The sequence below is a fragment of the Halichoerus grypus genome, chromosome 11, assembly GCF_964656455.1.
Source record: "Halichoerus grypus chromosome 11, mHalGry1.hap1.1, whole genome shotgun sequence".
NCBI lineage: Eukaryota > Metazoa > Chordata > Mammalia > Carnivora > Phocidae > Halichoerus > Halichoerus grypus.
Genome location: NC_135722.1, coordinates 149,123 through 158,268, shown reverse-complemented (window position 1 = coordinate 158,268; position 9,146 = coordinate 149,123). Strand labels below are relative to the sequence as shown.

General features: G+C 56.9%; 3 protein-coding genes across 3 annotated transcripts; all 3 read left to right on the top strand.

Moving 5' to 3' along the window:
- The first annotated feature begins 1,969 nt into the window (after nt 1-1,969).
- Nucleotides 1,970-3,186, top strand: LOC144378776 (interferon-induced transmembrane protein 1-like). The gene is made up of 2 exons (XM_078057523.1): nt 1,970-2,303; nt 2,859-3,186. Exons 1-2 carry the CDS (start codon nt 2,112-2,114, stop codon nt 3,030-3,032), a joined length of 366 nt encoding a protein of 121 aa, XP_077913649.1. The 5' UTR covers nt 1,970-2,111; the 3' UTR covers nt 3,033-3,186.
- A 1,764-nt stretch (nt 3,187-4,950) lies between these two features.
- LOC144379393 (interferon-induced transmembrane protein 3-like) lies at nt 4,951-6,187 on the top strand. The gene is made up of 2 exons (XM_078057522.1): nt 4,951-5,298; nt 5,860-6,187. Exons 1-2 carry the CDS (start codon nt 5,050-5,052, stop codon nt 6,031-6,033), a joined length of 423 nt encoding a protein of 140 aa, XP_077913648.1. The 5' UTR covers nt 4,951-5,049; the 3' UTR covers nt 6,034-6,187.
- Nucleotides 6,188-7,952: 1,765 nt separating this feature from the next.
- LOC118539547 (interferon-induced transmembrane protein 1-like) lies at nt 7,953-9,144 on the top strand. Its single transcript, XM_036098243.2, has 2 exons — nt 7,953-8,299; nt 8,861-9,144. Exons 1-2 carry the CDS (start codon nt 8,051-8,053, stop codon nt 9,050-9,052), a joined length of 441 nt encoding a protein of 146 aa, XP_035954136.1. The 5' UTR covers nt 7,953-8,050; the 3' UTR covers nt 9,053-9,144.
- Nucleotides 9,145-9,146: the final 2 nt, after the last annotated feature.

Genomic DNA, 9,146 nt, shown 5'->3' with positions numbered 1-9,146 from the left:
CCGTCCTCACATCAGAAAAAATATCAAACACTGACATCAGAAAATACTCCTTCAAAGGGGCCAGAATTTGACTGGATTCATGTATAGAGCAATTTATACAACAGGGCAGGGTTGAAACACTAGAGTGACCAGTGAACAGTTAGGGGAGTCAGCTGGTTGTGGTCAGGATATCCCTGCCAACACATGGATATACCCTGCCATGCCCGACACTGTTCCTCCCTGAGCTGGGGGTGGGGGTGGGGAGAATAAAACCAGGCAGTAAATACTGAACAGGCAAATAGCAACTGCAAACCCTGGAAAGGTGGAACCAGGACCCAGGATTGCTATAACATACTGTCTAAACTGTACAGTTTCCAATGAAACTTATGAGCAAGCAGAGAAAATACAGCCCACACTCTAGAGAGAAAGCAGTCAATAGGAACTGCAGGTGAGAGAGAATCAGATGTTGTCTTTAACAGGAAAAGACTCAAAACAGCCCTATAAATATGGTCAGAGAGCTAAAGGAAAGCATGCTCAAAGAAGTGAAGGAAGCCGCGAGGCAATGTTATACAAACCAGAGGACATCAATAAAAAGATAGAAATTATTCTTATAAACATGGAAAATCCGTCAAAGGAAGGGGTAGTCCCTGAAATTTAACAATTCAACACAAAAGGTCTGGTCCTCAGCCCTGTACCTAAGGAGCCTGGAGGCTGTCACTCCCGGCTTCGCAACAGGAGAGCGGATGCAGAAACCGCAAATCAAGGACTCGTCTTGGCTGTGTCGGGGAATGCAGACGCAGTAGCAGCAGCTCCCAAACTGCAGGGACGGGTGAGAAGAGGGGCTTGCTTGCCAGGAACCCCCAAAGGTACTGACTCCCTGGGGGAGACTTCGGGAGGACCAAGTCCAGGGATAAAACTCCTGCAGCTCAAGGGGGCCCCAGCGCGTTCTCAGAGTGAAGAACAGAGAAAAACCCCCTTACGCTTCCGGCAGAGACGGCACCGCAAGCATTTTGAATTATGCCCAGAGCGTTCTGTCCTGCTTAGCAAAGACATGGCCTCAGGAAGAGCCCAGCCAGTGTGGGGAAGGGAGATACCCGGTCCAGCCGAGTTGGCCTTCCTGTCCACCCTAAGCAGGGAAAGAAGGGTCTCAGGTGGGGGCGGTCTCCTGAAAGACTGGGACCTAACCCCCGGGTGACAGAATGCAGCCTCCACAGCAGGCCCCCACGCACAGAGCTCTGTCCACCTCAGAACCTGGTGCCCGCAGCTGGGACACAGAGGGGGCCGTGCAGGCTGCGGGGAGAAGAGCAGGGCCGCTCTTCAGATAATGACACATAAAATCCACTACCAGGTACTGAACGGGTGACATACACATTACTAACAGTGGCCAAGTAGTGGAAACAGTTTAAATGTCCAGCAAGTTATTACTGGATGAAAAATGTCCTATATCCATATGACAGTATTATTTGCCCATAAAAAGGAAAGAAGTATGGATAGACGTTAAGACAAAATTAAGCTTCAAAACATTACTCGAAGTGAAAGAAGCCCCTCACAGAGGACCGCGTATTACAGAATTCCATACACATGAAGCTCCAGATGAGGGAAATCCAGAGAGACGCCAACAGATAAAGCGAATGCCAGGCGCTGGGGGACCGGGAAATTGGGAATGAGTGAATAATCCAGATGGGACTTACTGTGTTATAAAAATGATCTGCAATTAAATATTAGTTATGGTTGTTGCACATCAAGAATGTACAAAAAGCCACGAAATGATACACTGTAAAATGGATAAAACAGCAAATTTTGTTATGCATGCTACATGGATTAAAAACCAAGTTCTATAAAATAAGAGTTACATAAATCATAGTAAAAGGAAGTAAAGATTAACAGCACACAGCCCTTCGTCCCACCCTGCTCTAGAGGAACCTGACACTTAGTGGTTGGCCCACCTAGAGCCAGCCAATTCACCCAATTACGAAACACCAGGAAAGAGAAACTTCTGAGAAGCCAAACCTACCCTAGAGGCGGAGGGCCCCTGAGCACCGTCCCAGCGTCCAACCCACCTGCGCAGTTTCTGCGTCATAAACCCACTTCCCAACTCTTCTTCAGTGGGGATACACCTGCTCCTTCCAAAGATGGAGATGCTCAAGGAGGAGCACGAGGTGGCTGTACTCGGGGCGCCCCAGAGCTCGGCTCCCGTGACGACCACTGTGATCAACATCCGTAGTGAGACAGCCGTGCCCGACCACATCGTCTGGTCCCTGTTCAACACCATCTTCATGAACTGGTGCTGCCTGGGCTTCGTGGCCTTCGCCTACTCCGTGAAGGTGAGGGGGTGTGGGGAGGGACTCTCCCAGAAGGTGCAGTGAGCCTGCGGAGGTCCGCCTGCCCACAGGGCACGTGGGGTGTGGGGAGCCCTTGTGTGTGTGTGTGTGTGTGTGTGTGTGTGTGTGTGTTTGCAGTGAAGCTGCAGGAGGGGCCTGGGGTTGGCCATGAGCAGCCTTTGTCCCCAAGATTCCAAGGACTTCCCCTACTGACCAATACTAGAAATTACATCCCTCAGATGCGCGTGTGGCTCCAAGGCTCCCCCAGAAAGAACAAAGGAACTCACAGGAAACTGCCTCCCGGTGGGGTGTGAGGCCAGTGAAGGGGCCAAAGCAGAGGGAGGACAAGGCCTGGGGTCTCCTGAGAGGCTGAGGAAGGAGATGCAGGCCCCAGGAGGGAGGGGCTCACAGGGCACTGTCCTGCTCAGGTTCCAGGGAATGGGGAGGGTGAAGGGCAGGTGGAGACTGCCCTGGGCAGGGACCAGCCAGGGGGGCACCTGAGTCCCAGGCTCTCACCAGGACCTGGGCCTGATCGCACACTCCATCTCTTCTCCCCAGTCTAGGGACCGGAAGATGGTGGGTGACATGATTGGGGCCCAAACTTATGCCTCCACCGCCAAGTGCCTGAACATCTGGGCCCTGGTCTTGGGCCTCCTTCTGACCACTGGATCCATTGTTCTTCTGGTGATTGCCTGTATTGCACTCCACAGTGTAATTTTAAAGTCTATGTAGGGGAGCAATGGGTACCGCTAGGTGCTCATGGCAGGAGACCCAAGTCCTCCCCCGTGTGCTGCTGGCCCTGTCCCTTAGCGTCCAACCCTTTACACTGTGTTTAAACAGACTTGCCTGTCTACAGCTGAATTCAATAAAGTACACTTGTGTGTGACGGTGCTGTGACGTTCCCTGGGGTTGAGGGGCCCCTGCTGGAGTCCCTAGCCTGCCCCTGCGACTGGGCCCACCTCCCCCCACACCCCCACCCCCGCCCAGCTGTGTGGCTCTGAGGGGCCAGGGCATGTCCTCAGGCTGTGCTGGTCTCTGGTCTCCTGCTGGGAGCAAGCACTGGACCAGGGTCCTAGGATGGGGGTCCCCGACCCAAGGACGTCCCGTGTCCAGAACACCCTTGGTCCCGAGGGTAAGGCTCCCTGACTCTCAGGTGTGTGGAAGCAGCGGTGCTGGGGGGAATGGGCAGCTCAGGTCCTCTGGGGAGGCCATGGGATTTTGTATCTGTGGGTGCGGCTGATGGAGACCCGCACCTCCCAGCCCCTCTGGGCTGATCCAGACATTGCTGCATCCTGCTGCTGCCTCCCCCAGCCCACCAGCTCTGTCCTTGCTCCTCTGGGGTGGGGGTGGGGACAGCCCGTGAGTGGCCTGGGGGAGGGACAGAGCGCTCAACTGTGGACTGACTGCCAAAGCTGATCATCAGACCTGGTGGCTAAACCCCAGTGGACGGAAAGCTTGAGCGGAAGGACTCCCCCGCTCCACCCAAACCGAACTGGCCCTGCAGGGTGGAGCAGCTGCCCAGTGCCCCGGGAAGGGTCTCCCAGCCACCGGGGGCCCCGGGGCACTAGGTGTGAGCTTTTGCCAGAGCGTGGGCTGCCCTAGGGAGTGGGGGCCATCCTCAGCCCCGTGCAGGAGGAGTTTGCCCCAGCAGGTGTTCCTGTCTGAGGCCGCAGAGGGAGTGGGTGGGGGGCACCCTCTACACAGTCACCCCAGAGAGGCTGGAGAAGTCCAGGCGGCCACAGGCGGGTGTCAGGGTGGGAGCCCCTTATCCAGGGGCGCCTTGCCCTTTGGGGCACCCGGGCTTGCCTGGATTCCAGCAGTGGGGCCAGGTCAGTCCTGGAGGCTCCCCTTGAAGTCAGCAGCTCTTCGTGCTTCCTGCCTCCCTCCCTCCCTCCTTCCCTCTCTCCCTCCCTCTTCTCCTTCCCTCCCCTGCTTCCTCTCTTCCCTCCCTCCCTCCCTTGTAATGCAAGTGCCAGACCTAATGAGACACACCCATTTCGGAGACAGCTATCTCAAATAAGCACAGGGCCAGCCTAATGACAAGATAAAGTGCCTGGCCACCTAGGAAAGATCTTGGTTGTTTTTGATAACTATTTGGGACCAGATTTCCGGCTGTTGTGGTTTGAGCTCCCTGCAGAGTGTCAGGTGTTCCTTTGGTTCACTTCCTCCCTTTCCCTCTCTCTCTCTCTCTCTCTCTCTCCCCCTCCCTCTCCCTGTCTCCCTCTCTCCCTCCCTTCCACCCCCCCCTCCAAACCCCACCTCAGAACCTGTTTTGTGGCTACAGCTGTGCTGTGGAGTTTCCAAGTCTCTTATTTTAAACGTTTTTCAAGTTTGCTGGTAGCTGTAGCTGAAGGGCTTCTTAGAATAAGAACCACCAGGGCGGGTCAACTACAACATTGGTTATTAATAAGCTGAGACTGTAGAAAACAGGTAAAACAGTGGGGAGAGTCCCAGGCTAAAGACCCCAGGGCCCACCCACACCCCTAAATAGGAAAGTTGTGTAAGTATCCAGGCCTGATTTGAGTGACTGGGACAGGAAGCTCCCCCCAAACACCTCTGGCTCCTCCCACCTGGCCCTGGTGTAACCTGACGCTCAGTCACTGGTCCACCCTCTTGGTACCTAGCCAGTTCACCACTTTGGAAAAAGCAGGAAATAGAAACTTTGGAGAAATGGAAACTACTGGGGAAGGGAGGGCCCAGAGCACGGTCCGGCATCCACATCCACACCACAGGTGCTCCATCTTCCACCATGAGCCACAACTCCCAGCACTTCTTCCCGGGCGCCCCCCACGGTGTCCCCCCGACCTACGAGATGCTCAAGGAGGAGCACGAGGTGGCTGTACTCGGGGCGCCCCAGAGCTCGGCTCCCGTGACGACCACTGTGATCAACATCCGTAGTGAGACAGCCGTGCCCGACCACATCGTCTGGTCCCTGTTCAACACCATCTTCATGAACTGGTGCTGCCTGGGCTTCGTGGCCTTCGCCTACTCCGTGAAGGTGAGGGGGTGTGGGGAGGGACTCTCCCAGAAGGTGCAGTGAGCCTGCGGAGGTCCGCCTGCCCACAGGGCACGTGGGGTGTGGGGAGCCCTTGTGTGTGTGTGTGTGTGTGTGTGTGTGTGTGTGTGTGTGTGTTTGCAGTGAAGCTGCAGGAGGGGCCTGGGGTTGGCCATGAGCAGCCTTTGTCCCCAAGATTCCAAGGACTTCCCCTACTGACCAATACTAGAAATTACATCCCTCAGATGCGCGTGTGGCTCCAAGGCTCCCCCAGAAAGAACAAAGGAACTCACAGGAAACTGCCTCCCGGTGGGGTGTGAGGCCAGTGAAGGGGCCAAAGCAGAGGGAGGACAAGGCCTGGGGTCTCCTGAGAGGCTGAGGAAGGAGATGCAGGCCCCAGGAGGGAGGGGCTCACAGGGCACTGTCCTGCTCAGGTTCCAGGGAATGGGGAGGGTGAAGGGCAGGTGGAGACTGCCCTGGGCAGGGACCAGCCAGGGGGGCACCTGAGTCCCAGGCTCTCACCAGGACCTGGGCCTGATCGCACACTCCATCTCTTCTCCCCAGTCTAGGGACCGGAAGATGGTGGGTGACATGATTGGGGCCCAAACTTATGCCTCCACCGCCAAGTGCCTGAACATCTGGGCCCTGGTCTTGGGCCTCCTTCTGACCACTGGATCCATTGTTCTTCTGGTGATTGCCTGTATTGCACTCCACAGTGTAATTTTAAAGTCTATGTAGGGGAGCAATGGGTACCGCTAGGTGCTCATGGCAGGAGACCCAAGTCCTCCCCCGTGTGCTGCTGGCCCTGTCCCTTAGCGTCCAACCCTTTACACTGTGTTTAAACAGACTTGCCTGTCTACAGCTGAATTCAATAAAGTACACTTGTGTGTGACGGTGCTGTGACGTTCCCTGGGGTTGAGGGGCCCCTGCTGGAGTCCCTAGCCTGCCCCTGCGACTGGGCCCACCTCCCCCCACACCCCCACCCCCGCCCAGCTGTGTGGCTCTGAGGGGCCAGGGCATGTCCTCAGGCTGTGCTGGTCTCTGGTCTCCTGCTGGGAGCAAGCACTGGACCAGGGTCCTAGGATGGGGGTCCCCGACCCAAGGACGTCCCGTGTCCAGAACACCCTTGGTCCCGAGGGTAAGGCTCCCTGACTCTCAGGTGTGTGGAAGCAGCGGTGCTGGGGGGAATGGGCAGCTCAGGTCCTCTGGGGAGGCCATGGGATTTTGTATCTGTGGGTGCGGCTGATGGAGACCCGCACCTCCCAGCCCCTCTGGGCTGATCCAGACATTGCTGCATCCTGCTGCTGCCTCCCCCAGCCCACCAGCTCTGTCCTTGCTCCTCTGGGGTGGGGGTGGGGACAGCCCGTGAGTGGCCTGGGGGAGGGACAGAGCGCTCAACTGTGGACTGACTGCCAAAGCTGATCATCAGACCTGGTGGCTAAACCCCAGTGGACGGAAAGCTTGAGCGGAAGGACTCCCCCGCTCCACCCAAACCGAACTGGCCCTGCAGGGTGGAGCAGCTGCCCAGTGCCCCGGGAAGGGTCTCCCAGCCACCGGGGGCCCCGGGGCACTAGGTGTGAGCTTTTGCCAGAGCGTGGGCTGCCCTAGGGAGTGGGGGCCATCCTCAGCCCCGTGCAGGAGGAGTTTGCCCCAGCAGGTGTTCCTGTCTGAGGCCGCAGAGGGAGTGGGTGGGGGGCACCCTCTACACAGTCACCCCAGAGAGGCTGGAGAAGTCCAGGCGGCCACAGGCGGGTGTCAGGGTGGGAGCCCCTTATCCAGGGGCGCCTTGCCCTTTGGGGCACCCGGGCTTGCCTGGATTCCAGCAGTGGGGCCAGGTCAGTCCTGGAGGCTCCCCTTGAAGTCAGCAGCTCTTCGTGCTTCCTGCCTCCCTCCCTCCCTCCTTCCCTCTCTCCCTCCCTCTTCTCCTTCCCTCCCCTGCTTCCTCTCTTCCCTCCCTCCCTCCCTTGTAATGCAAGTGCCAGACCTAATGAGACACACCCATTTCGGAGACAGCTATCTCAAATAAGCACAGGGCCAGCCTAATGACAAGATAAAGTGCCTGGCCACCTAGGAAAGATCTTGGTTGTTTTTGATAACTATTTGGGACCAGATTTCCGGCTGTTGTGGTTTGAGCTCCCTGCAGAGTGTCAGGTGTTCCTTTGGTTCACTTCCTCCCTTTCCCTCTCTCTCTCTCTCTCTCTCTCTCCCCCTCCCTCTCCCTGTCTCCCTCTCTCCCTCCCTTCCACCCCCCCCTCCAAACCCCACCTCAGAACCTGTTTTGTGGCTACAGCTGTGCTGTGGAGTTTCCAAGTCTCTTATTTTAAACGTTTTTCAAGTTTGCTGGTAGCTGTAGCTGAAGGGCTTCTTAGAATAAGAACCACCAGGGCGGGTCAACTACAACATTGGTTATTAATAAGCTGAGACTGTAGAAAACAGGTAAAACAGTGGGGAGAGTCCCAGGCTAAAGACCCCAGGGCCCACCCACACCCCTAAATAGGAAAGTTGTGTAAGTATCCAGGCCTGATTTGAGTGACTGGGACAGGAAGCTCCCCCCAAACACCTCTGGCTCCTCCCACCTGGCCCTGGTGTAACCTGACGCTCAGTCACTGGTCCACCCTCTTGGTACCTAGCCAGTTCACCACTTTGGAAAAAGCAGGAAATAGAAACTTTGGAGAAATGGAAACTACTGGGGAAGGGAGGGCCCAGAGCACGGTCCGGCATCCACATCCACACCACAGGTGCTCCATCTTCCACCATGAGCCACAACTCCCAGCACTTCTTCCCGGGCGCCCCCCACGGTGTCCCCCCGACCTACGAGATGCTCAAGGAGGAGCACGAGGTGGCTGTACTCGGGGCGCCCCAGAGCTCGGCTCCCGTGACGACCACTGTGATCAACATCCGTAGTGAGACAGCCGTGCCCGACCACATCGTCTGGTCCCTGTTCAACACCATCTTCATGAACTGGTGCTGCCTGGGCTTCGTGGCCTTCGCCTACTCCGTGAAGGTGAGGGGGTGTGGGGAGGGACTCTCCCAGAAGGTGCAGTGAGCCTGCGGAGGTCCGCCTGCCCACAGGGCACGTGGGGTGTGGGGAGCCCTTGTGTGTGTGTGTGTGTGTGTGTGTGTGTGTGTGTGTGTGTGTTTGCAGTGAAGCTGCAGGAGGGGCCTGGGGTTGGCCATGAGCAGCCTTTGTCCCCAAGATTCCAAGGACTTCCCCTACTGACCAATACTAGAAATTACATCCCTCAGATGCGCGTGTGGCTCCAAGGCTCCCCCAGAAAGAACAAAGGAACTCACAGGAAACTGCCTCCCGGTGGGGTGTGAGGCCAGTGAAGGGGCCAAAGCAGAGGGAGGACAAGGCCTGGGGTCTCCTGAGAGGCTGAGGAAGGAGATGCAGGCCCCAGGAGGGAGGGGCTCACAGGGCACTGTCCTGCTCAGGTTCCAGGGAATGGGGAGGGTGAAGGGCAGGTGGAGACTGCCCTGGGCAGGGACCAGCCAGGGGGGCACCTGAGTCCCAGGCTCTCACCAGGACCTGGGCCTGATCGCACACTCCATCTCTTCTCCCCAGTCTAGGGACCGGAAGATGGTGGGTGACATGATTGGGGCCCAGACTTATGCCTCCACCGCCAAGTGCCTGAACATCTGGGCCCTGGTCTTGGGCCTCCTTCTGACCATCACGTTCATCATTTTTTTGGTCACTGGATCACTGATGATTTCCCAAACAATTTCGGAGATCATAAAACATTATGGAGGGTACTAGTAGCTGCCCGTGGCCTGAGGCTGTCACCTCTGTCACAGCGTTTTATGTACATGTCAATCTGCCATTGTAGTCAATAAAGCACTTGTGCGTGACG

Coding starts and splice junctions, on each gene's coding strand:
- LOC118539547 (XM_036098243.2), top strand. CDS start 8,051: ATGAGCCACAACTCCCAGCACTTCTTCCCGGGCGCCCCCCACGGTGTC. Junction 8,300..8,860: donor CCTTCGCCTACTCCGTGAAG/GTGAGGGGGTGT, acceptor TCTTCTCCCCAG/TCTAGGGACCGGAAGATGGT.
- LOC144378776 (XM_078057523.1), top strand. CDS start 2,112: ATGGAGATGCTCAAGGAGGAGCACGAGGTGGCTGTACTCGGGGCGCCC. Junction 2,304..2,858: donor CCTTCGCCTACTCCGTGAAG/GTGAGGGGGTGT, acceptor TCTTCTCCCCAG/TCTAGGGACCGGAAGATGGT.
- LOC144379393 (XM_078057522.1), top strand. CDS start 5,050: ATGAGCCACAACTCCCAGCACTTCTTCCCGGGCGCCCCCCACGGTGTC. Junction 5,299..5,859: donor CCTTCGCCTACTCCGTGAAG/GTGAGGGGGTGT, acceptor TCTTCTCCCCAG/TCTAGGGACCGGAAGATGGT.